This window comes from Dama dama, chromosome 20 (assembly GCF_033118175.1).
Source record: "Dama dama isolate Ldn47 chromosome 20, ASM3311817v1, whole genome shotgun sequence".
NCBI classification, from domain to species: domain Eukaryota; kingdom Metazoa; phylum Chordata; class Mammalia; order Artiodactyla; family Cervidae; genus Dama; species Dama dama.
In genome coordinates, this window is record NC_083700.1 from 36,270,199 (window position 1) to 36,297,979 (window position 27,781).

Sequence of the window (27,781 nt, forward strand, 5' to 3'; positions counted from 1 at the left end):
GACATTGTGGTGTGTGCCTTTGTTGACTTCTTTACTGTGCTCCTCTATACTGTTTTTCTGTCAAAGAAATGAGGTCTGCTTTTGACACTGCTGTTTTGCAACCTGCTGTGTTTTCAACACATATTTGAACATGATTCAATGCCATTAGGCAGTCATCTGTAGTATTATTTTAAAATTTAAGCTTGCTATTCAATTATATGGATGTATCCTAAATTTAATTTAAGCAATTCCCTATTGCTATTCATTTAGCAATGAAAACTGTTACCAGTTTTTTCATATCATTAAGTGTACTGGAATGAATGTTTGAAAGATAATGCTAATTATGTTTTAGAAATGAACTTTAAATTGTTATTTAAAATTCTATAAATTTTTATAATTTTAATAAGAGCACTTTTTAAAGTCCCATTTCTTATATAAAACATTTCATCTGCATCACATTACATAAACTACAGTCCTGCTGACAAGCTCTCATAATAATGGGACTTTTTTCCTATCATAGGTTCCTGCTCTGAACCCTGATGAGATAATGCCCTCTTCTCTTTTTCAACAGCCTTTGCAATTTTTCTAGCATAAAACTCAAAATGTTTTATAACTATATAATTATCTTTTTCCCTGTTAGATTCCAAGTTTTATAAGGGAAGGACATTCCCCTCTTATTTATTACTCCCATTCTAAACTTGAAGTAAGCATTTGGAATTTTTTTTAAGTTAATAAATACAAGGATAAATGGATACCTTAGGAAAAGATGAACAAACAGAAACCAAAAGCCAAAGTGCCGACAAATAAATTACCTCCTGAGGTCTCCTTCACTTTATAGTCATAGTGAATGATGTGTTTCATAAAGGGGTAAGTGGATGTAAAGTGAGAGTCACCGTGTGTTAGAGAGGGAAGCTGTAAAGTCAGGTCACTGTGGTGTCCTGATGTATATTTCTGTCTTTCTGTGAAGAGAAAGATGGATGTCTACAAAAACTGGCACATGCATTATTTCCTTTTCTGGTTACCTTGTTTTAAAGCCAAGGGAGATTAACCTCAACATACCTTCGTATTCACTGGAGATAATTAACATGAAAATAACAATTATACAACAGCCCAGCAAAAAGAAATCTTTAAGTTTAGCAACTTGAAAGTGAGGTTCACCATCAATGCTGTTATTCAAATAATAGCTACATGAAAGAGGTCTTCAAGGAAAGGAATTACCCCTTTCTAAGCATTGCAGAGTTTTCAACATGCTATAGCCTGAAATTAAAGAGAGATTAAACACAGGAAGATAAAACATGGAGTGGGGAAAGAAGTGAGTAAATTAAAGATGAATCAGATGATCTATGGGAATACTTTTCAGATGCCAAGGAATTTTAATTCAGTTGGAGAGCTTTCTCCCATACATGGTGGCATTTTAGAAGCTTTCCTTTGTATGGAGGTGGGGAAGAGAGTATAAAGGTTTGCTCTTTTAAATTTGTTTTTCTGGATATTTGTCAGTTAAGTTTGTGAAGATGGGCCATAGGAAAGGTCTGGTTCAGATCTTTCTCCCCCTCTCTCATTGGAGGCTTCATTTCCTAGTCAAATACTTTACAGAAAACTAGTTGTATTTTTAAACTCATATATGAAAAAAACCTTCAACAGAAAACAAAGAACAGATAATCATGTATCCTTAAGACCTACATAGTAGGTGATACATAGTAGTTACTTAGTAAGTATTTACTAAAAAAATAAAGACTAATTTGAGATACGTTTCTATAGGTTCCAAGAATGTTATAGAGAAATAGAAAAAAATTTTTTGTATTTAGTACTTATATGTAGTTATAGTTACATAAAAAATAAATGCTTCCTCATTAAAGATTAATCACATTGTCAGTTCTCCTGAATACTTAAAGAAGAAACTTCTGAATCCCTGGTGGTTTTCCTTATGAATGTTGTAAAGTATTGGAATCTGTAGGATGCTTAGAAATGTTAGTGGTTCTTCTTTTTGATAGGATCATCTGTTAGCCGGTTATTTATGTGAATTCCTTTGATGAATCTGTCTAATTCCCACTCACATTTTCTATGTGTGGCTTTTAAGTAACAAATTAAACTTTTTATTCTCTATCTGTATGTTTATAATGCTATGTTCTATATTTACATGTTAGTAACTTATTGAAGCCATTTGTTTGAACAGGGGTGTTTTTCTACTAAAAAAGACATGTTGAAGTATTGTGCCAAACAGGAGAACTGAGAGAAAATGACATTTAATGAAATCTTTGTGTCCTCATATAAATTCTATTCCAGAATAAAAATTAGGACCCAAACTATAGATTTTCCAGTTACGGTTCTCCTGAATAGCTGTACTAATTGCAATCAATCAGCGATTTCTCTTGTGTGACTGCACTAATAAAGTCATTGAGTGTTTAAGTTGCTGGACGTACATTTTCAATAGTCCCTGTGAAACTCCTGCAAGTATCACTGAATACCAAGTGTGAGAATGCCGTTTTAATTTTCAGCTCTGTTTCCACGTTTACATAAGTTAACAGACCTTCCATCGTTAGATGTATTCTGTGGTTCCCAGAAAACACTGTCTTTGTTGCAATCTTTGCATTGAATTGTTTTTTGTGCAGCCTCTTGTGCAGCTGTGTGGAGTTGCAGGTGACGTCTGGAGCAGTGTCATGGTGAGATCAAAAGTAATGTGTTCTAGGTTATAGGAACCACTGTGGTGTCAAAGAGAATATATGCCCAGAGGCCAGTCTGAGGACAAAATGTCAAGAAGGATTTAGGCCTGTGTATGACAGTTCTTTCTTAGCCATCCTCTCTGTAATATTCATTACTACCTGAGATAACCAGAAAGGGACAATAAGCGAGCACAGCCTTCAAAATTTGAAATTCTGCTTAAAAAAATAATTCTTTTTTGGCTCTGGCTTTATAAATGAGAAATTCACTCATATATGTCACCTTTCTGCTGTATTCACCTGACCTTTGTTAGATTGTTTTGTTTCATTAATTATTTAAGAAATAGAAATGGTTCTTTTCTGAACAATGTGTGACAGGTTATGCTGAGGCTGGAGGTTAGGCTTCTATCTGGGAGTAACATTTCCTTAGCTTCTGTTCTCTGGGGACCCTTGTTGAGAGCGTTCCTGAAGGATTGTCACAGGCAGGCAAAGGGTGCACAGAGGAGAAGAGGCACTGCGGCTGGAGCAGGGAGGTTTGATAACTTCTGTGTGATAGGAACCTCCATTCAGGAATGCTTTCGTACTTTATACTGTCATTCATAGTATCGTATTCAACAAGTGCAGACATGTTCAGGTGGTAAAGATTTATTAAACTTCAAAGTAGGAACAGTGCTATTGCAGTGCATTGCAAGTTGTGTTTGCTAGTTTATAGTCACTGAAAATACAGTGGGTTTTTTTTTTTTTTTCTTTTCTGTGTTTCTTATAGCATTCATGATAAATACAGGATAAACTACTTTTAAGGTCATTTGAAACTCTTCACAGTAATATTTTATTAGACCAAAGATCTTTAAATAAAATTTTAAAATGCACTTGTGAAATGTTTCAAACATACCAAAAATTATATGATACCTACAGATATACTTACTATTAAGAATAAATAGATATTAACATTTTGGTATTTGTTAAATCCTGTTTAGAAAGTTCCTATTTCCTTAAACTTCAACAATGCTTAATGTTAATGATTTGTAAGATTTTACCAATATGGAGAGTATAGATTGCTACTTCATTGTTTTAAATTTTGCATCCCCACCCCTGAAATAACTACCTGAACCTGACAATAACCATCTTATCACCTGTGTAAGATAATTCAGTTTTTCCTGTCTGAGAATTGTGTATTCATAGTCTTTTCATATTTTTCTGTGCTGCTTATATTCTTTCTTCTGATTTTTAGGAGTTCTTTATATATTTGGGCTACTAATCCTTTGGTTACATCAATTGTATGCATCTGTTTCTTTAGTGGTATCTATTTTAGTTTTAAATTTTAGTGAAAACAAATTTAGTGACCTTTCATTATGTGCTTTTTCTGTCTTGCAGAAGAAATCCTTCTCTATCTGACATCATAAGAATGGTTTAATATATTGTCTTCTAAAAGTTTTACAGTTTTGCCTGTCATACTTCATCTTTGTTTCTTCTGGGTACATAGATGATATGTTTCTGGGCTCCTTACTTGGTTCCACTTGCGTATTTCTCTGTCCATGCACTAATACCACAAAATTTTAATTACTGTACTTTTCAGTAATTACATTGAAAATAAAAGTATTTTGCATGAAGATTGCTTGATGTTAATATTAAATATGTTTTCTTACTTTTGCAACATTTTGAGGCATAGGAATATTTGATGTAAGTTATGTGGGTAAACTAGGTGAATGAAAAAATTTATTACAGAAAAGTGATTACATAGGACAAGTTAAGGGTCAAACATCTATTGACTGTGTGGCAGGCAATGTGCTCAGTTGAGTTACTCAGTTGTGTCTGACTCTTTGCGACCCCATGGACTGCAGCACACCAGGCCTCCCTGTCCATCACCAACTCCCGGAGCCTACTCAAACTCATGTCCGTTAAGTCAGTGATACCATCCAACCATCTCATCCTCTGTTGTCCCCTGCTCCTCCCACCTTCAATATTTCCCAGCATCAGGGTCTTTTCAAATGAGTCAGTTCATTGCATTAGGTGGCCAAAGTATTGGAGTTTCAGCTTCAACATCAGTCCTTCCAATGAACACCCAGGACTGATCTCCTCTAGGATGGACTGGTTGGATCTCCTTGCAGTCCAAGGGGCTCTCAAGAGTCTTCTCCAACACCACAGTTCAAAAGCATCAATTCTTCGGCACTCAGCTTTCTTTATAGTCCAACTCTCACATCCATACATGACTACTTGAAAAACCATAGCTTTGACTAGATAGACCTTTGTCAGCAAAGTGATGTCTCTGCTTTTTAATATGCTGTCTAGGCTGGTCATAACTTTTCTTCTGAGGAGCAAGCGTTTTTTAATTTCATGGCTGCAGTCACCATTTGCAGTGATTTTGGAGCCCAAAAAAATCAAGTCTGTCACTATTTCCATTGTTTCCCCATCTATTTGCCATGAAGTGATGGGACCAGATGCCATGATCTTCATTATTTGAATGTTGAGCTTTAAGCCAACTTTTTCACTCTCCTCTTTCACTTTTCATCAAGAGGCTCTTTAGTTCCTCTTCGCTTTCTGCCATAAGGGCAGTATAATCTGCATATTTGAGGTTATTGATATTTCTTCCAGCAATCTTGATTCCAGCTTGTGTTTTATCCAGCCTGGCATTGTGTATGATGTACTCTTCATATAAGTTAAATAAGCAGGGTGACAATATACAGCCTTGATGTGCTCCTTTCCTCATTTGGAAGCAGTCTATTTTTGTTCCAGGTCCAGTTCTAACTGTTGCTTCCTGACCTGCATACAGATTTCTCAGGAGGCAGGTCAAGTGGTCTGGTATTCCCATCTCTTTCAGAATTTTCCAGTTAGTTGTGATTCATACAGTCAAAGGCTTTGGCATAGTCAATAAAGCAGATGTTTTTCTGGAACTCTTTTGCTTTTTTGATGATCCAACAGATGTTGGGAATTTGATCTCTGGTTCCTCTGCTGTTTCTAAATCCAGCTTGAATATCTGGCAGTTCAGGTTCTCGTATTGTTGAAGCCTGGCTTGGGGAATTTTGAGCATTACTTTACTAGCGTGTGAGATGAGTGCAATTGTGCGGTAGTTAGAGCATTCTTTGGAACTCTGCATTCAGATGGGTATATCTTTCCTTTTCTCCTTAGCCTTTCGCGTCTCTTCTTTTCTCAGGTATGTGTAAGGCCTCCTCAGGCAACCATTTTGCCTTTTTCCAGTTCTTTTTCTTGGGGATGGTCTTAATCACTGCCTCCTGTACAATGTCATGAACCTCCATCCATAGTTCTTCAGGCACTCTATCAGATCTAATCCCTTTTATCTATTTGAATCCCATGAATCGATTTGTCTATTTGGCAATGTGCCAAATAGACACATTATTTGGCAATTATTTCACAAAGAAATAATTATTTCACAAAGATCATTAGTGGTATGGGCTTCCCAGGTGGCACAGTGGTAGAGAATCTGCCTGCTAATGCAGGAGTCCTGGGTTTGATCCCTGGGTCAGGAAAACCCACTGGAGGAGGATATGGCAAACCACTCCAGTATTCTTGCCTGAAAAATTCCATGGACAAAGGACCCTGACAGGCTATAGTCCATGGGGTCACAAAGAGTTGAACATGACTGAACAGCTCAGTAGCAGCAGCAAGTATCAATATACCCATTTCCCAGACCTGGAAATGGAGTGTATATGGCATTCAACCTTAGACTTGTTTATTAAAAAGTCTATGTTTGTGACCATTACATGTACCATGCTCTCCTAGGGCTTCTCTCCATGATTTTATCTCACACACACACACACACATAAAGAGCATATTGCCTTCAACCTGAGTGACCCACAGTATATTGATAGATGACTCATTCAAACCTGAGCCTCCTCACTTCACCTGACATTATTTTTTTCATCTTAAGTGACCTCTGCCTCTGCTCCATGTCAGCCTCACCTGGGGACTTGTCATCACCCAGAGTTGTTCCATTTCTAAAACATTAAATTCAAATATCTCATTCTTTCTCCTCAACCCTTGGCCCTTCTGTAACCTGTCTGATCATCAGCCCTTCTGTGTTACCTGCTTTGCCAGATCAGGTTAGTGTCTATGGTCCAACATTTGAACCCTTCTTGTGCCATTTTCTGAATGAGCCTGTCTTTGCTCTTGTTGCTGAATTGAAAAGTCCTGCTGAAGAAAGTCACTTGAGCCTCTTTAAATGGGGTGTGGTTTATACGCTCACCTGTGTCTGGCTGATGCCGACTTACACTTTAATTTCAGCTTAGAGTCTACTCCCCACTAAAGTCTTCTGAACTCTCTGGCTTAGGTGCTTCTGCTGGGCACTTCAATATCAATACATCTGTCACAATCACAGCAGGTCACTCTGTCTAGGAGGGTATGTATTCCTCCTTATCCCTACAAGATGTCAGACTCCTCAAGGAAAGGACCCTCATCCCTTATTCATTATTAAATCTCTAATGCCTCTCACATTCATGACTAAATGAGACCACCTGTGAGTCAGGCAATCTACCAAACTTGTCAGTGAATATATTTTAAATATCTGTAGATTCCAAAGTACTGTATATGTGGAATAGTACTTGTAACTTTTGAAAGCATCTTTAAACTTACTTTCTCACTTTTGTGTGAAATCATTTTATTTAGTCTTGGTGAAATTTCACAAAAACAGATATGTCCTATAAGAATCTTTCTATTTAGGAGTTAGAGAAAGGGGAAACAATTTGGAAGATGGCAGAAAGCTTAATATACCTGGTATTCTGGAGAAGTAGCTTATGAGTTTATTTGTTTGATGAAATAGTCCCTAGAGAAATCTTAGAATTTGAGACGGAATGCACTGGTTTCAGTTGCTCAGGTGGACATGCTGGATTTTTTTTTTTTTTTTTTAGCTTTGTGTTTACCATGTCTTCTTGGATGTTTAATTAAGAGAGACAGAGAGAGATATGTGTGCTAAGTCATGTCTGACTCCTTGTGACCCTGTGGACTGTTGCCCACCAGGCTTCTCTGTCCATGGGATTTTCCAGGCAAGAATTCTGCAGTAGGTTGCCTTTTCCTATTCCAGGGAATCTTCCCCACCCAAGGATCGAACCCACATCTCTGTATCTCCTGCATTGGCAGGCAGATTCTCTACTACTGCACCACGTGGGAAGCCCTTGGATGTTTAATTAAATTTGATAACTAAAATGCATAAATTACTGCCACAGTTTCTGTTTCTTAGTTAAATCGAAGTGATTTTAAGAACAAATATCATAAATTATTAAATCCTTGAAGAAAAGAGGAAGAAGAAATATTAATTTGGTTTTACCATATATGTCTGTTTTAAAGTTAACACAAAAGAATTTCTCCTGAAAATTAAATTACTTATTACCAAGTTTTTACCTCATGCCAAGCACTGTTCTTGAAGTTAATAAAACAGGATGAATGATTTAAGGAGTCTCTGCTCTAAAGACAAATTATTTTATGGTTTTGTAATAGATAAAAATTTCTTTTTATATATAGAGGGAAAATTTTTTTGCAGGAAAAAAATAGGGACTCTGCTGTCTCAAATTATACTCTCTAGCTTCAAAGGGCAAAGTAGGATATCCTTACTCTTGAAACCTGAACATAATCCTGTAACTAGGTTTTTCAAGAGTTATGACTCCAGGATAGATGGGAACAAGGGCCTGAACAAATGTTTATTGAATTTATTGAACAATGTTACTAATTAATGTTGCTCCACAGAGGCAATGCCCAAGTATAAATTTTCATGAAGTGTTTTTTCTACCCCAAATTCTGCCTGCTTTGAGTCATATTTGAGCTTAAGCAGGGCTTTTTGCTGCAACTCCGTTAATATTAGTCAATACATGTGCCTTGAAAGAATCATTTTGGCACATTTAGGTTAAGCCAGAGGAAACTGCCTTTTTGTACTTTAACAGTCAAGAGGAGCCAATTCCTATGACTCAACCTACTGCATATCACATTTCTACCTTGGGATGAACACTGGGATATTGGCAAGGAAAGACAAGTTTTGTTCATTATTCTGTTGGAGTTTGTCGTAATTGAGAAGCAAGAAAAATCGAAGTGAAACGATCAAGACTGTGTCCAAGAACTCAGGAGAGGGTCATCTTTAGGAGTATACTTTTTCATGGTACATAAAGTTAATGAGAGGTCAGTGGTTTTGTTTTAGGTTTATGAGCCATATTAGTATATGCTGTATTCGGGTGTTTTGGGGAACTGTAACTGCATGTGAACTTTGTGTTCGGTGTCTCTGGTCTTTTGAGAAGTGGGGCAAAACAAAACACTCTATCTCAATCTGTCTTTCCTTTGCACAATCCTCTGTTTAGCTGTAACTTCCTACCAGATCATTCATAGCTTTGGAGCATAATATTATTTTAACATTTATATTTTTCTCTGTAGCCCACGGTTTACATTTTAATAATTATTACTTTTATATTTTTATTATACCCTTAGGACAGGTTTCATTTAATTTTTACCATTTTTTCAGATGATTAGAAGCAATGGTGTCTAACTATCTACATAGCTTATTATGCTTAATTTGAACAAGTTGAAACCATAACATCATTTTGGTATTTATGGTTGATGAAAGAAGCTCTTTATGTAGGAGATAAAAGATAGGAAGCTAAAAATTTAAGGAGAGAATATGACTAAGGAAAGTAAGAACAGAAGAAAATAAAGACTGGTAAGAGAAGTAATGGCTTTTGAATTGATAGGAGAGGGAGAAAAAAAACTTAAGATTTTGAAGGGCCAAAAAAAAACCCCCAGTATTTCTAAAATCAGTATTGTACATGTATTTGAAATACTTTAAATAGAAAAATTATAGAGGATAAAAGTTTATGGGCTAATACCTTGATTTCTTTTATTGCTCTCTGTCAATTTATAGGAAGGAGACAGAATATATACTCTCAGTGTGGTAACTTCTGGGCTAACAAAATTTTTAAATGAAATCCCGGAACTTCTTATAATAGTTTGAAGGGTCTTCTATTGCACATAATTATCATTCTCATTGGAACATTTTGAATCTGATTCTTTCCTAGCTTTCTTGGGAAAAGATAATGATTTATTAATTACAAGTATTGAAATCTGAAATAATCATATATGACCCTTCCATAATCTTCCCTTTTTTTTTTTTTTTTTTTTTCAGTCACCTTCCCTGGGTGACAAATTGCTGTTGGAAAAAACACCATTTTTTTTTTTTTTCTTGCAGCTAGCTATAAGCAACTGGACTTGAGTTGGTTTATATGTCAATGAAAATGTTTCACTAAATTATCCTATGACCCTTCTTTGATAGAATAATATCCCTTGCTAGTTTGCAGTGTTTCTACTGCTAGAACATTATCATTTCAAAAGAATATACAACTTGGTGTGATTTCTGTTATCTTTCCCTCTCCTTGTTATGGTGGTTTAGTCATTAAGTTGTGTCTAACTCTTGAGAGACCACGGACTGTAGCCTGCCAGGCTCTTCTGTCCTTGGGATTCTCTAGGCAAGAGTACTGGAGTGGGTTGCCATTTTCTTCTCCAGGGGATCTTCCTGACCCAGGAATCAAACCCGGGTCTCCTGCATTGCAGACAGATTCTTTACTGACTGAGCTACAAGGAAAGCCCTCTCTTCTTGCTATAGTGTTAAGAAGCAATGTTCCTGAGAATGGGACAATGGTTTCATTTTATTTACATTCTTATGTAGATACTGGAGAAGGAAATGGCAACCCACTCCACTATGGTGGTTGTTGATCTGTAGCTCCAGTCAAAAGTGAAGTAAAAGTCGCTCAGTTGTGTCCGATTCTTTGCGACCCCATAGACTTTATAATCCATGGAATTCTCTAGGCCAGAATACTGGAGTGGGTAGCTGTTCCTTTCTCCAGGGGATCTTCCCAACCCAGAGATCGAACCCAGGTCTTCCACATTGCAGGCGGATTTATTTTTTTTACCAGCTGAGCCACAAGGGAAGCCCAAACAAAAGAAATTCTACAACATTAAAATGAAGGTACAAATCCAGCCTGCTCCTATGAAACATTGCTGGTTCGTGTAATAATTATCTCTTCGTTTGATTTCAAACAGATACATTTATACTCAGTCAGTTCACATCTGAATTCATACGATTGTAACGATATGTTTCTATCTGAACTGAATTTTATTTCAGGAGAAATTTAAAAAAGAAAAAAAATCAAGGTATACAATAGGGGAGAGACTAAACCTCAGTGTTCCCAATCGGATATTGTCATGGCTGTGGATTTTCAGAATTTGAAAATGGACTCAGAACAGTTTATAAAGACTTAGCAGATTAGAAGTTCTTCCAAGTTATTAATTTCAGTTTAGTGCCATTTTAGAAGGAGGAGATGGCTCCTCTAATTGTCCTTTTTCCTATTTTATTTTACTAATTTATTACACAAGGATGTCAATAAGAAGGGTAAAGAGATTGTTCGATTTATGTACGTTTTTATGTAGCTATGTTGATTGTTGGTCTCTGACCTGCAGGGCCCCCTGACCTCTTAAAGAGATAATCAGCACACTGAAATGATGGTCTGGAGTCATTTGCTTTTTCTGAAACTTGCGGTCAGAAATTCCAGCTCTTCATGCTGGAAGTACACGCTCTTCATTCTAACTTATAAATCAATGAACCCTGTCTGCACACATCAGAATATTTGGGCATGCAACTGAATATGCTCTCTACTACTCACGAAAGGAATTGCAGGAAGGTGGGAGGTCAAGATAAAAGAGAGTAATGGAAAAGAACTGGGGAAGGAAGAAACTAGGTCAGACTGTTTGAGAAAGTACATGCTATTTTTTATGTTAGAAATTGTGTTATTTTTATGCTGATTAAGCAATTGATAGCATAGGAATAAAAAGTATTTTTTTCCCATAAATGATGCAAGTCATCTAATTGAAAGATACTCAGGATGACTATGAATTATTAAGAGAGTCATTATTAAGGACTTTTAAAAAATATATTAGCAGTTTTTCACCTTAAAAATCATTTTATTTCTGCAAAATTTCAGTTATAGGTAGCATATTGATATAGATAAAAGCACAAACAAATACAATTTAAAATCAAGTCACAAGTAAAGATTAAATGGTAGTTTATTCAATAAAATTGAATATTTTTATTATTAAAACTAAATTATATTATGAAAATTATGTTTATCATACGAACAGGCAAGTACAAAAATAAAATAAAAAGAGAGCAGACATACAACAAACGAATAGCTGTAGAAATATAAATTAGGGTTCCTCATGTAGACTGTCTTGACTGCTCAGAGTGTTTAAGTAACTATAAAAAGGTGAGCAAGATGGAAAACAGTAAGCAAGAGAATGAGGTTGGAACAGGATGAGATTGAAGAGATATCAGCGGCCTCAAAATACATGATTTTGTGGGCAGAGGCCAGAAGGTCAGATTTAATTCTGAGTGCAATGGGAAGTGAGGAAAGGCTAGCTTGAAACCTTAGGTTTGAATAGGAGGAAGAAATAAAATGGGAAGAAATGGCTGACTAGAGAGCTGTTTTGGGGCATAATTCAGTGTGTGTGTATTCGGAAGGGTGGCTTTGGGGAGAGGATAGCTAATTTTTTCCTTCTTTCTTCCAAAAGAGTTTGTCAAGATAAAGAAGACAGTCTTCGTCACCAAAGTGATCATAGTCTAATACATAAACTCTACAAAAACAGTACACAGGAAGATGCTTATTGTCTAATATTTATATTTTATACTAGCTAGATAAATAATTTTGGTGTAATAAGTGGTATTGAAGCAGAAAGCTTGAGTGTCTAAGGGAGTATATGTTTGGGGCACTTAAGTCACACTTGGGATATTGTTAGTACATTTCTTAGCAGAAGTCATATTTAAAAAATGAGAGAACTAAGTTAGATTCCCCCATTCCTACCCACCATGGGATGTAAGACGGGTATGCAGACAACAAAATGTATATGCCAGGAAGAAAGGGCAGCGTGTTAATGAGAACTTGACCTATCTCAGTTCAGTTCAGTTCAGTCGCTCAGTCATATCTGACTCTTTGCGACCCCATGAATCGCAGCATGCCAGGCCTCCCTGTCCATCACAAACTCCCGGAGCTTACTCAAACTCATGCCCATCAGGTCGGTGATGCCATCCAGCCATCTCATCCTCTGTCGTCCCCTTCTTCTCCTGCCCCCAATCCCTCCCAGCATCAGGGTCTTTTCCAATGAGTTAACTCTTCGCATGAGGTGGCCAAAGTATTGGCATTTCAGCTTCAGCATCAGTCCTTCCAATGAACACCCAGGACTGATCTCCTTCAGGATGGACTGGTTGGATCTCCTTGCAGTCCAAGGGACTCTCAAGAGTCTTCTCCAACACCACAGTCAAAAGCATCAATTTTTTGGTGCTCAGCTTTCTTCACAGTCCAACTCTCACATCCATACATGACCACTGGAAAAACCATAGCCTTGACTAGACGGACCTTTGTTGGCAAAGTAATGTCTCTGCTTTTCAATATGCTATCTAGGTTGTAAGCCCTTTACCTATCTAATGAATTTCAAATAATTCAACAGGATGCATGTGTGAAAGGAGTGATGAAACAGGCTAGACCCTCAAGACTGCATGTATCAATTTTATCAGTTGATTTCATGCAATGTTACTAGCCATTTCTCTTTTTCTTCAAGCTTACTCCTGAGTCTTCATCTTTATTGTTTCAGTTGATTGTTAAATTACTACCTTCCACACTCTAACCATCTCCACTCACCCCAGCCCCAAAAGATCACTGCCTTTTCCTCAGGTCTTATGTTTGTCCTGATCACCTTCTAAAGAAATGGACTCCTCCCTGCACACACACAGACTTGTCGCTCTCTAACCCAGTACTTTTCCCTAAACTCTTCTTTATGAAACTTCTCTGTTATTATTTCATTTGTTCATTGGTTTTTAATGTTTATCTTTTCCACTAAAATACAAGCTTTATGAGCTCATTCTTATTTATAGCTGCAAGCCCAGTGGCTAAGCCAGTAGCGGCACATGATGAACAATCTGTAAATATTTGTTGAATAAATGAATGAACTCATAGAACAAAGAATGGAAACTAGGTTATTGCAGCTGCCTTTAATCATTTTTACTTTTACTTTATCTTATTCCTTAGATATCCTTTAAGGATTGGATTTTTGTTTTATTGGAGGATAATTGCTTTACAATGTTGTGGTGGTCTCTACTGTACATCAGTGCAAATCAGTCATAATTATATATATTTATATCCCCTCTGTCTTGATCCTCCCCCCCATCCCACCCTTCTAGGTCATCACAGAGCACCAGGCTGGGCTCCCTGTGATATACAGCGACTGCTCACTATTTACACTTGATAGTGTATATGTGGTTGCAAGAGAGAAACATGCAGAGTTGTTCGTGGGATGGAGGTTTCTGCTTGGAGGTTAAGAAAACAGGCCAAGAGAGCCTCACTCCAGATATCAGTACTTTCCACAAAGGGGAAAAGTACAGCAGGCTTTGTAAGAATCTCATTCTGTAAACTAGTAATTCCAGTCACCTCTTCTTCTCTGAAGTCAGAAACCATTGTTCCCTGCTGACTTGTATGTGTCTCCTGCTTTTGTGTTGTAAGAGCAAATAGACCGTCTTGTTTCTCATCCTCCACTGAGGACTGCCTCCTTGGATAGTCTCCCTTCAAGCCTCCTTTTCAGCATCTGGTGTCTCACCTGTTCACTCTATTCATTGCAACCTGGGCTTTATTCACCATCCCTGAGCCACTCCGGTGTGGTCAGAATAGCAGAATGATGTGGCTTATATGATAATAACTTACTGTAGAAAGAACTACATGAGGCCACTTGTCCATAAAGCCACAGAACTGCATGGGGACATGTTAGGCACTAGGAGTTCCACAGTCTGTCAAGGATAATTTTTTTGTTTTTTCTTGAGTTCAAGGCTCCGTCTTCACCTACAATCGTGGGAGTTACTACTTGCTTCCTAGAATTTAGTAAATCTTAGAGAGCTCCCATATGTACTGTGTTAAGTGGCTTCAGTGGTATCCAACTCTTTGTGACGCCATGGACTGTAGCCCACCAGGCTCCTCTATCCATGAGATTCTCCACACAAGAATATTGGAGTGGTTTGCCACGCTCCCACCAGGGGATCTTCCTGATCCAGGGATCGAACGTACATCTCTTACATATCCTGCATTGGCAGGGGGTTGTTTACCACTAGTGTCACCTGGGAAGCCTTCTTTATAGAGATAGCTACATTTTTTAGAATAAAATGTAGTTTGCTGGTCTGCAAACTGCTAGGTCATTTGCATAGGACTTCTGGGGATCTCTTTGAAGGAGCCAGGTACAGAATACAAGTGAAGCAGTTTTTCAGTATATCAAAGTCGTAACTAATTATTCAAACTCTTGCAAATCAATTAAAATGCATACTGGGAAAGTATTAATTTAAGGGAAATCTAGCATAAAAGTTTTTATACAATGAATATATTTATCTGGATGCAATTTGTAAATCTTCTTATATTGAGAATTTACAATGTGCTTTGCATCTAAGGGAACAAGAGGGACATGGAAGACACCTTTTTTTTTTTTTTTTAAAAGCATACATGTTTTGTCCTCAAGTAAATTATAAGATTAATCTGAGCCTGGGGCAGTTTGAAATCCCAACTCCATTGATAAGCTGTGCAAGTGCAAGTTGCTCCATCGTGTCCGACTCTTTGTGACCCCCTGGGCTATACAGTCCATGGAATTCTCCAGGCCAGAACACTGGAGTGGGTAGCCTTTCCCTTCTCCAGGGCATCTTCCCACCCAGGGATTGAACCCAGGTCTCCTGCACTGCAGATGGATTCTTTACCAGCTGAGTCACAAGGGAAGCCCAAGAACACTGGAGTGGGTAGCCTATCCATTCTCCAGCAGATCATCCCAAACCAGGAATCAAACCAGGGTCTCCTGCATTGCAGGTGATTCTTTACCAACTGAGCCATCAAAGCCGCTGCTGCTGCTGCTGCTAGGTCACGTCAGTCGTGTCCGACTCTGTGTGACCCCATAGACGGCAGCCCACCAGGCTCCCATCCCAGCACAAAACAACACACCCAACCCCACTGGGAGCTCTCAGCCTTTCCTTACTTGAAGAGAGCTCCTCTCCTCTTTTCTGACCTGCAGGAGAACACTTTATACCCAGCAGGGATTCGGATGATTCCCAAATACCGCAAATACCTATCAGTTGGTATCAGAAGACCTATTCTCTCAGTTCATCAGTTCAGTTGCTCAGTTGTGTCTGACTCCTGGTGACACCATGGACTATAGCACACAGGCCTCACTGTCCACCACCAACTCCCAGAACTTGCTCAAACGCATGTTCATCAAGTCAGTGATGTCATCCAACCATCTCATCCTCTATAGTCCCCTTCTCCTCCTGCCTTCAATATTTCCTAGCATCAGGGTCTTTTCTAGTGAGTCAGTTCTTCGCATCAGGTTGCCAAAGTATTGAAGCTTCAGCTTCAGCATCAGCCCTTCCAATAAATATTCAAGACTGATTTCCTTTAGGAGTGACTGGTTTGATCTCCTTGCAGTCCAAGGGACTCAAGAGTCTTCTCCAAAACCACAGTTGAAAAGCATCAGTTCTTTGGCACTCAGCTTTCTTTATGGTCCAACTCTCACAACCATACATGAGTACTGGAAAAACTATACCTTTAGCTATATGGACCTTTGTTGGCAAAGAAATGTCTCAGCTTTTTAATATGCTATCTAGGTTGGTCATAATTTTTCTTCCAAGGAACAAGCATCTTTTAATTTCATGGCTGCAGTCACCATCTGCAGTGATTTTGGAACCCAAGAAAATCTGTCACTATTTCCATTGTTTCCCCATCTCTTTGCCACGAAGTAATGGAACCAGATGCCATGGTCTTAGTTTTTTGAATGTTGAGTTTTAAGCCAGCTTTTTCACTCTCCTTTTTCACTTCATCAAGAGTCTCTTTAGTTCTTGGCTTTGTGCCATAAGGGTGGTGTCATCTGCATATATGAGGTAATTGATATTTCTCCTGGCAATCTTGATTCCAGCTTGTGCTTCATCCAGCCCAGAATTTCACATGATGTATTCTGCATATAAGTTAACTAAGCAGGGTGAAAATAATACAGACTTGACGTACTTCTTTCCCAATTTTGAACCAGTACATTGTTCCATGTCTGGGTCTAACCACTGCTTCTTGATCTGCATATAGGTTTCTCAGGAGGCAGGTAAGGTGGTCTGGTAGTCTCACCTCTTGAAGCATTTTCCACAGTTTGTTGTGATCCATACAAAGGCTTTAGCGTACTCAAGGAGGCAGTAGTAGATGTTTTTATAGAATTCTCTTGCTTTTTCTATGATCCAACGGATGTTGGGAATTTGATCTTTGGCTCCTCTCCCTTTTCTAAAACCAGCTTGAACATCTGGAAGTTCTCAGTTCACATATTGTTGAAGCCTGGCTTGGAGAATTTAGGGCATTATTTTGCTAGTGTATGAGATGACTGCAATTGTGCAGTAGTTTGAGCATTTTTTGGCATTGCTTTTCTTTGGAATTGGAATGAAAACTGACCTTTCCAGTCCTGTGGCCACTGCTGAGTTTTCCAAATTTGCTGACATATATACTAGCTTCAGCACTTTCACAGCATCATCTTTTAAGATTTGAAATAGCTCAACTGGAATTCCATCACCTCCACTAGCTTTGTTCGTACTGATGCTTCCTAAGGCCTACTTGACTTCACATTCCAGGATGTCCAGCTCTAGGTGAATGATCACACCATCGTGATTATCTGGGTCATTAAGACTTTTTTTGTATAGTTATGTGTATTCTTGCTACCTCTTCTTAATATCTTCTGCTTCTGTTAGGTCCATACTGTTTCTGTCCTTTATTGTGCCCATCTTTGCATGAAAAGTTCCCTTGGTATCTCTAATTTTCTTGAAGAGATCTCGTGTCTTTCCCATTCTATTGTTTTCCTCTATTTCTTTGCATTGATCACTGAGCAAGGCTTTCTTACGTCTCCTTGCTATTCTTTGGAACTCTGCATTCAGATGGATATATCTTTCCTTTTCTCCTTTGCCTTTCACATCTCTTCTCTTCTCCACTATTTGTAAGGCCTCCTCAAACAACCATTTTGCCTTTTTGCATTTCTTCTTCTTGGGGATGGTTTTGATCATTGCCTCCTATACAATGTCACAAACCTCTGTCCATAGTTCTTCAGGCACTCTATCAGATCTAATCCCTGAATCTGTTTGTCACTTCCACTGTATAATCGTAAGGTATTTGATTTAGGTCATACCTGATTTAGGTCTTGTTACCTGTAGGTTGCAGAGAATGACTAGCTACAGCCTAGAGGACTGAACTAGGAGGCCAGTCTAAGAGTTTTATAAGGTAGAAACTGAGGTGGTTGGTTTAGGTGACAGAGCTCTTAACTTGAAGTTGTGTAACTGTGTTCTGTTTCTGTTTTTAAAGAAGATCCTGAGACAAATGACTCTCCTCCTACCCCAGTAGTGATTGTTTTCTAGGGGTCTAACAAATGGCATGTGCTTTTAGAGCTTTGATTTTATTTAATGATTTTTGGGAAACCTAATTTTTTTGGTCACTAAAACATACTGATTCAATAGAACAGTGTTAAATTTGCATGGATTTTAAAATAACACATGAAATTTTCCAGTTCTGTTATAATTGGTAGGCTTTAAAATCTTTTTAATAAATGGAAGAGGTTTCCAAAAGACATCATTATATCTTTCACCCTTCATTTACTAACACTTCAATAGATAGTGCCAAAGAGTGACTAGTCAGTGTTTATAAAGTCGGAAGAAAGTTTCCCTGTTGGATGCTTGTTTTCATATGAGCAGTGACAGTGCTGCTTCCTTCATTTGACTCACCACTGTTTACAAAAGTAAAGCAGGATTCTCTGAGTGAAAATTTTCGAAATCATTGATGGGGAGTGTTCCCTCTGTGAACAATTAGTTCTTTAGACCAGTTTCCAGTTTTGCCTTTTTTTTTCCCCCACCAAATCATCTACTTCTGTTGTAACAGATGGTTTCCATGATAAGGCTCCTTTTGTTCCTCCGTAAAGAGCTGTAAATGAATGAAAGTGCATTGCTTCCCTGGGAAGAGCCCTGGAAGGTGTGATGGGCAGGGGAGTCCAGCAGCCCACTCTGCCTCACTTGCCAGCGGCTCAGTTGACTCAGCCTGATCATCAGACCTGCTGGTCGGTTGTAAACTTGTGTCAGTAAGAGCCTAGATGGCAAAGAGGATTTAGTTGGCAAGGTACCAGACAGTGCAGATGTTAGTCATGGAGCTTGCGCCTGTCCCCCGGAGAATGTAATTCCCTCACCTGTCTAGGATTTGGAAACTGCACGTAGGACACTTACAGAAAAGATGAAATACCTGTTTCAGGGTCCTGCGGCTCAGTGGGAAAGAATCTGCCTGCCAATGTAGGAGATGTGGGTTCGATCCCTGGGTTGGGACAATCCCCTGGAGGAGCAAGTGGCAACCCACTCCAGTATTCTTGCCTGGGAAATCCCACGGACCGAGGAACATGGCAGGCTACAGTCCATGGGGTCACAAAGAGTTGGACATAACTTAGTGACTAAACAGCAACAAGAACAACTGAAGACTTACCAAAACAATTCCCTCAAAATTCTATTAATAGGCATATTTGGAAAAAGTTCCCCTTGACCAAGAGCCTTTGCCTGATTGTGTTGTTGTGTTAGTTTACCTGTAGATTCAGTGAACTATAGGCTTTTTGTGGGTGGGAAGCTTGGCCTTCCTCCCTTCTCAGACCACCATGCCCAGCACTTAGGAGTGCTTGAGACATTTAGGAATGAATGAATATGTTATGCTTGTGATCAGTTTCCCAGAATAAACCAACCATATCCTCTGACATCTTGCAAAACTAGTTATTTTTTTTAATGTGCCAGTGTTTAGATTTTAAATTAGGCCTCAGAGGTGAAAGGCCAGCACATTATGGACAGCTCATTTATCTAGCACACAACTCTCAGCTCTAAGTTATTGCCCTGGGGAAGCCCACTGCATTAGGGCAGTGATATCAGCCTCCGAGTAGATACTGATCGCTGCTGTGGCAGTCATTCTTCTCAGAAGCCACAGTGGCTGATAAAGGTACAGGAGGCTAATTTCATTGAGGCTTTATGTGAAAATTATCAGTGAAATAGTTTATATCTAGCAACTTTCCAATAGAATTCTACCTAGAGTTAACTCCTTTTAAAAAAGTACACTTGAAATCCTTTCTTGGCATATGTCACTCTTAGTGGTATTGAATTCAGATCTAAAAGGAAACCTTGCTTCAGATCCCCATTTTAAAAATACTTCTGTATTGTTTTAGAAAACTCTAGTGTTCCACATCAGAGAAGGCAATGGCACCCCACTCCAATACTCTTGCCTGGAAAATCCCATGGACGGAGGAGCCTAGTAGACTGCAGTCCATGGGGTCGCTGGGAGTCGGACCCGACTGAGCGACTTCACTTTCACTTTCCACTTTCATGCATTGGAGAAGGAAATGGCAACCCACTCCAGTGTTCTTGCCTGGAGAATCCCAGGGATGGGAGCCTGGTGGGCTGCCGTCTGTGGGGTCGCACAGAGTTGAACACGACGGAAGCGACTTAGCAGCAGCAGCAGCAGCAGTGTTCCACATAATTACATTGGCTTCCGTTTTATTTAACCAGAACCCCATGATGATACTGGAGTAAAACCATCATTTTAATATTTCTGATTCTTCTCTTTGCTAATTCTCCCTGCATAAGGATGATGTGGGGTCCTTGTCTGATTTTAGACTAAGCATAATTGCCAATATGAACAAAAGTTAAAGGGCACAATTGTCTACAAGTTATGTATTATATTAAGGGCACAGTTAGCCATATAGCAAAACATATGCTGAAGGGAATAAAACAAGCTGAAATAACTAAACATTTGGAAGGAGATCTATTTTGTCTCAGCCATTTTAATGATATCCCCTTGGATAAAGATTATTGATTATATAAAGTTTTGGGAAACCCCACGATTGCTCAACTGTGTATGTTGGCATTACATATGATTATTTTGCATTTAATATCTGAAGGTAGTTTCAATATAACTTTTCAGATTTTGATGAGCGGCCTTGTAATTATACCAAGATATCCATTAGAAATTCAGTTCTAGAATAGAAAGAAAGTAAACAACTATTACATCAGTATTTACATAAGAAGAATAAAGTAGCTTTCTGCAGTGAGTTATAAGTTTATCATATAATGGAATTTATATGTTTTAATCAGTTTTTTAGAATAACGTTTAGCTACTTATTTCTGATGGGTCCATATCAGTGAGGGAAATTACAGTTCTGCTTTTGTAGTTTTATACCATTTTGCATCTCAGAATCCCTTGAAGTGTGGATAAACAAAGGAAAATAAGAATTTCTCTTTTTTTTTTTTAAATAAGAAACTAGGGATTTTAAGCCTGAACAAATTTTGAAAGTCTAGTCTATAAAAAGGAGATTTGCCTTCTTCAGCATAATTCCAAGTGGAAGGAGGCAGGTCAGTGGAGAGAAGTTAGAGAAAGTTCTGAGTAAGTTTCAGATAGAGCTTGTTAATACACTATATGCAACAATGACTGAGTTGTCACGGGGACGTGTGTAGTGAATGTTCTGTCCTGAACATTTTTAAACAGAGGTTAAAACCTGTCAGGGATATTTTATAAGGGGAGAAGAAAACCTATACTAAATTAACACTAAATGACTGTTCAAAATATAAGCATCTGTAAATCTAATTTCTCCTCCATTCTTGATCTCATTTATGAGGTGTGAATGCTTGCTGTTGCAGTAGATTATGTCAGCAATTACATTGATGGCTGAGTGCTGACATGAAGTTTAACCCACTCCCTCTCTTATTTTCATTTCATTTTTATCTATCAGTTAATGTGATTATTTTCACCTTTTTAGCAATGTCACTGTCTTGTTTTTTAATAAAAGAAAGGAATACAAAAGGGCCTTTTGGAAAGCAACCATTCATCCCACTAGTACTGCAGAACCCCTCCTCATGCAGGCATCGGAGGCAAGGGGCAGACTGTCAGATTTCATTGTGTCACTGTGCCCTGGCTTCACTCCTTTTATCTTTTCAATCTCTATAGCCCTGTAGCCCTGACAGGTCACCCTGAAACGGGATGTGCTGACCAATGAGAAATAAATAGCCAAAGATGATCCTAACAAGTGGCCAAAAAATATAAATTCCATTATACTATAAATTTATAACTCATCCCACTGAAAAGCATGTGAGTCAAGTAAACATATCTTGCAAACCAGGTATGGCTGAATTCAGACTAGTAGCAATCTCCTTTGACTATTACCTGGGCTCAACCATATTCTTGGCAAGGGTCACACAAGTTTTGTTTAATGGAATGAGATAAACACCATACCCTGTGCTTGTGTGCTACTCAATCAACTCCCCAAATGAAGCTGATAACCAAGAAGAAAGTAATAGCAGAAAAAAATAGAGTAAATGAAAAAATCAGGAATAAACAAGACTGAAAACCAAGTCCATCATTCCAAAGACTGCTTCAGTTCAGTTCAGTTCAGTCGCTCAGTCGTGTCCGACTCTTTGTGACCCCATGAATCGCAGCACACCAGGCCTCCCTGTCCATCACCAACTCCCAGAGTTTACTCAAACTCATGTCCATTGAGTAGGCGATGCCATCCAGCCATCTCATCCTCTGTCATCCCCTTCTCCTGCCCCCAATCCCTCCCAGCATCAGGGTCTTTTCCAATGAGTCAACTCTTCTCATCAGGTGGCCAAAGGATTGGGGTTTCAGCTTCAACATCAGTCCTTCCAATGAACACCCAGGACTGATCTCCTTTAGGATGGACTGGTTGGATCTCCCTGCAGTCCAAGGGACTATTTAGAGTCTTCTCCAACACCACAGTTCAAAAGCATCAATTCTTTGGTGCTCAGCTTTCTTCACAGTCCAACTCTCACATCCATACATGACCACTGGAAAAGCCATAGCCTTGACTAGACGGACCTTTGTTGGCAAAGTAATGTCTCTGCTTTTTAATATGCTATCTAGGTTGGTCATAACTTTCCTTCCAAGGAGTAAAGGTCTTTTAATATCATGGCTGCAGTCACCATCTGCAGTGATTTTGGAGCCCCAGAAAATAAAGTCTGACACTGCTTCCACTGTTTCCCCATCTATTTCCCATGAAGTGATGGGACCAGATGCCATGATCTTAGTTTTCTGAATGTTGAGCTTTAAGCCAACTTTTTCACTCTCCTCTTTCATTTTCATCAGAGGCTTTTTAGTTCCTCTTCACTTTCTGCCACAAGGGTGGTATCATTTGCATATCTGAGGTTATTGATATTTCTTCCAGCAATCTTGATTCCAGCTTGTGCTTCTTCCAGCCCAGTGTTTCTCGTGATGTACTCGGCATATAAGTTAAATAAGCAGGGTGACAATATACAGCCTTGACATACTCCTTTTCCTGTTTGGAACCAGTCTGTTGTTCCATGTCCAGTTCTAACTGCTTAGTCCAAAGTAAATCTTAGAATAGTACTTAGGTCTCATTATTTGACTGAAATATATTAATATATATACTATTTTCAGTTTTAAATATTATGATTTTACTAGGTCATATGTTGTCAGCATTCTAGTCCATTGAAAAGCATAAATAATTCAACATTGCTCCATACCTATTCCACAGCCTTTTTGTATAGCCTGGGCATTCTGGATTTTAATCCATAACCTATACAAAAGGGTTGGTGAAATGTCCTGAAACTTAATTTTTTCTTATGACACACAAATTCATGAAGTGTTCTGTATTTTTTTTAAGTCTATTCATTTTCAATCATTTCTTCTTGAGAATGAGTAACTTGGGCACATGGGCAATAAGAGAATTGCTGTTCCCACCATTTGTCACATGGCACTGCTTCTTTTTGTCCCTGTGGATCTTGGTCTACAGAGAGAATTGCAGTAAAGGCCAGGGCCCTTCCTGTCATTCAACTGATCCCAGTATTTAAGGCCACATCAGCTCTTTCAGGTTTAAAAAGTTTTCTTTTTTGTCTTCAGCCTTTATTTAAAAATTGACATAAAAACAAAATTATCAAGGGAGCGTACTGAACAAAATGTCTTTCTTGCCCTGGAAATGCTCAGTAAAACTGAGGCTTACTGCAAACCAAGGCTTACTCTGGCCCCTCAACATGGAATAATTATCATGCAAACCATGCTGCATTTGAAAAATTCTATTTTAGCATCCTCTTCCATCTATTAAACTTCTAAATCTGTTTTGGTGTGCATGGAATGTTTAGGTCTCATTTTATGTTAACCACAGTATCTTAATAAAAAATGTAAAATAAGCTCTCTGTACTGAAATATGGGTTTACCTGGTGGCTCAGATGATAAAGAATTTGCCTGCAATACAGAAAACCTGGGTTTAATCCCTGGGTTGGGAAGATCCCCTGGAGGAGGGAATGGCAACCCACTCAAGAATCCCATGGACAGAGGAGCCTCGTGGGCTACAGTCCACGGGGTCGCAAAGAGTTGAACACAACTGAGTGACTAATACACACACATACACACACACTCAGGTGTAGTATGTTAAGAGTGAGTCTGCTAAACACTTGACCGAGAAGAGTTCTCTCATTTTGGAAAAGACAATGTCTGCTGTTTGTTTAAGGGTGCCACCGCCTTCTACCATCTGGTGGGGAAACTCCATGAGAGAGGTGGGATCAAAGTCATCGCTTCGGGGTTCTGTGGCACAAGAACTGAAGCAAAGGGGAGATGTGGCAACTCAAAACACGTCTCGGCAGTTACAGCCGTTAAATGGGGTGCAGGGCGCGTTGCTTTTCAGCCCTTCTGTCTTCTGATCGACTGGGCTGATAAGAAAGTGTTGAATAAAACTTATCAGTTCTGTTTAGTTTATAGCCACACTTGTTTTCTCCTCATCCCCTGCTGGGTGGTTATTAAGACATGATTTTGGGGACTTTATTCAAGCTTTTGCTGGAGCATTTCATATAGACACAGAGGTCCTTTCGAGGTAACCTGGACACTAAGAACTGAATGACGGTCATTCACCCTCTTCTACTTAGTGCAACAATTTCAGCCTGTTGTGTCACTGTTTTTAACCATTAGAATAAAGTCTTGAAGTGTAATAAGCAATAGCTTAAGTCCTTCAGTGTGCAAGAGATACCATGTTTTGCGCAATCAGCCTTGTTGGCAGGAGCCGTTTCACCTCCAGATGAAAAGGTGACTGGGATGTGGTGCATTTGGAAGCCGTGTCAGTGCAGTCAGGCCTCGGTGCAGTTGAAGCTGCTGTTCACAAAAATGAAATTCCGAACTGAGGCCTTCATTGCCCATTCCAAGAAATAGAAAGAAAAGGCCTGGATCAGTATTTCAAGTACTGTTGATACTATTGGCTTAGACACATTCCCTTTATTGGGTCTGTTTTGCAAGCCTAAATTTGAGCCTGAAGAATTTCTCCATATAAATGTCTTAAGTATTGCAGTGGCACATCCATCACCGTTTTGTTTTGAATTACAAAGATAACCTTAAGATATGAGCCTTATACTGGGCAATGTGATACATACACAGAAAGGGTGAGCTTCCTTAGTGATGAAATCAGCCGATGCCCAAGAGGAAAGTAATAGGCAGAAAGGACAGAGTTGATGAAAAAATTGATTCTTTTCCATTAAACTGTACGTGATGTGTTTTTTATGAAGTAGACATCCGCTGAAAGAGAAATATTTTTTCAACTAAAAAGAGATTGATGGTGAGGGAGAGGAAAAATGTATAAGGAATCAGGGGATAAATATGTGTCTTATTTTATTACCATCTCAAATAATGAGAAACTTGAAAAGCATTCCATTGTGGTTACCTCGTATGTTTCCTTGGGCTTGGTGCTATTAAAACTCTTTAATGTTCCTAATGGCTTTGTTTTTTTTTTTTTTTAGAAGTACATTTGGATTTCACACTTTATTATTTTCATAATCCTAAGAGTTGTGTTGCTTATTTTCAGGTTTACCAAAGATGCAGGCTATTAGGAACTACAGTGGAACGCCGCCCCCCGCTCTTCATGAAGGACCCCCATTACACATTCAGGCAGGGGATACAGTTGAACTTCTGAGAGGAGATGCACACAGTCTGTTTTGGCAGGTACTGTTCACATTACAGTGTTTTAGATTTAACAGATGATTTATTACTTCTTGGAGACCAAAGCTCTTGTGTTTAGAACTGATTGCATGCTTTCAGCTTCAGAAATTTTACATGACATGAGGAAAAATATTTTTTATCAACCACCCTCAAATTTACCAATGCTGAAGTGGCCATGAGTGTTAGAACACTAAAGAAAATAGTATCATTGCTCTGAATCAGAATTGTCATTTGTATTAAAAATTCATGTGTTGACAGCTTTTTTTCCAAACCCAGGACTTTGGGTATGATCGAATTCACACAGTTCTAACATATTAGCACTTTACTTCAGGGGAACTACCAACTAGCTTGCCAGAGGCCATTGCTGGCCAATTGTATCTACCCACAGTAATACCTGAAATTATCAGAGGTGCTCTGGGTATTATTTACAAAATAAGTAAATTGTGACAAGTGAGCGAGGATGCTAATGTTTGCTGGTGATGAAATCTCTCTTGTCCAGTTAGCCTGCTTTGGTTCAAGGGTTTTGTTACATGAGGTAAATATGGTAGAGTGTAATGATCAAACAGAGTTGGATGGTAGAACATTGCTGTTCATTAAATTATTCTGTATTTTCATGCATATGTTAGAAATACCTCCCAACAAACTTAAGGAGCTTAAAAAAAAAAAGTCTATGGTGAATTGAGGGAGAAAAGAGTAGGATCAACAGAATGCTTAGCACGTGAGTGAAGTTTTCTAGGGGTAAAGAGAGAGCAGAAAAGGATTGTTGGATAATAATCCATCATGTACATGTGTAAATGGTAGCTACTTTGTTTGCACAAAAGCATCTTATTGTCTGCCATCTTGTTACAGAAGAATGCCCCTAAGTTGAACAGTTAACTCCAACCACATATCAGTTTCCATAGCCAGTAGCTTTTCTAGAGCTACCAGCAACCTTCTTAAGTATCCTAAACTTCTCATACCTAATTCTTCCCCCCAAAAGGAAGAGAATCACAGACTCAGACTCTTAACTCTTCTATCCACTCCTGCATTTCCCAACGCAACCACAAAACATGCCTGCTTGTGTATACATAAGATTGGTCTTATTCAAGACTTATCTTTTTCTTGGATATTCCATCCTCACGTTACATCAGTTGGCTCTTGACCACTACATTTTCAATTTCATTCTCTCCACTGGCTCCTTTTCTACAGCTTATAAATATGCTCAGGCTCCTCCCAGCTTAAAACACATGTAACTCCACTTTTTGTCTGGTTATGTCAGTTCTCCACTCCCTCTCATCTTCTCCTTCTCCTGTTCCCAAAGCTGATGAGCTTCTTGAGAAAGTAGTCTGCACTCAGTCTCTGCCTCCTTATGTCCTATTTGTAATGCAGTTTCCTGCACAAACTATTCCTACTTGGATTACTAATGCCATTAAAAAAACAGCAACTTTGAGATATATAATTAAAGGCACACATTTAAAGTGCAGTTGAATTTGGTAAGTTTTGTCAAATGTACATATGAGTGAAAGCATTGTTACAATTAAGGTGATGAGATCAGCCCAGAGTTTTTGCTGCTCTGTAACTTCTCCCCCGTACCCCTAGTCTCCCTTATGCCCTTTGTAACCTACTCCCCCATGCCCTTCCTTAACTCCACCAGGCAACCACAGTTCTGCCTTCAGACTATGAGTTTGCATTTTTCAGAATTTTATATAAGACATTGTATAGTACATATTATTTTTTTATGGCTCCTTTTACTTAATATAAGTATCTTGAGATTAAACCATGTTGCTTTGTTTAACAATAGTGAAGTGAAAGTCACTCAGCCCTCTGACTCTTTGCGACCCTATGGACTATACATTACATGGAATTGTCCAAGCCAGAGCATTGGATTGCGTAGCCTTTCCCTTCTCCAGGGGATCTTCCCAACCCAGGAATCAAACCCAGGTCTCCCGCATTGCAGGCAGATTCTTTACCAGCTGAGCCATAAGGGAAGCCCAAGAATACTGGGGTGGGTATCCTATCCCTTCTCCAGGGGGATCTTCCTGACCCAGCAGTCGAACCAGGGTCTCCTGTACTGCAGGCAGATTCTTTACCAACCGAACTATGAGGGAAGCCACAATATTCTAT

At 38.8% G+C, this 27,781-nt stretch overlaps 1 protein-coding gene across 2 annotated transcripts in view; it reads left to right on the plus strand.

Annotated features, from left to right (window-relative positions):
- VAV3 (vav guanine nucleotide exchange factor 3) overlaps window positions 1–27,781 on the plus strand; it is a 414,579-nt gene that overhangs the window by 307,037 nt on the left and 79,761 nt on the right. For both annotated transcript variants that reach the window (XM_061121261.1, XM_061121262.1), the window contains exon 20: window positions 25,545–25,681. In XM_061121261.1, the coding sequence (XP_060977244.1) occupies window positions 25,545–25,681 (137 nt within the window). The remainder of the gene's footprint in view (window positions 1–25,544; window positions 25,682–27,781) is intronic.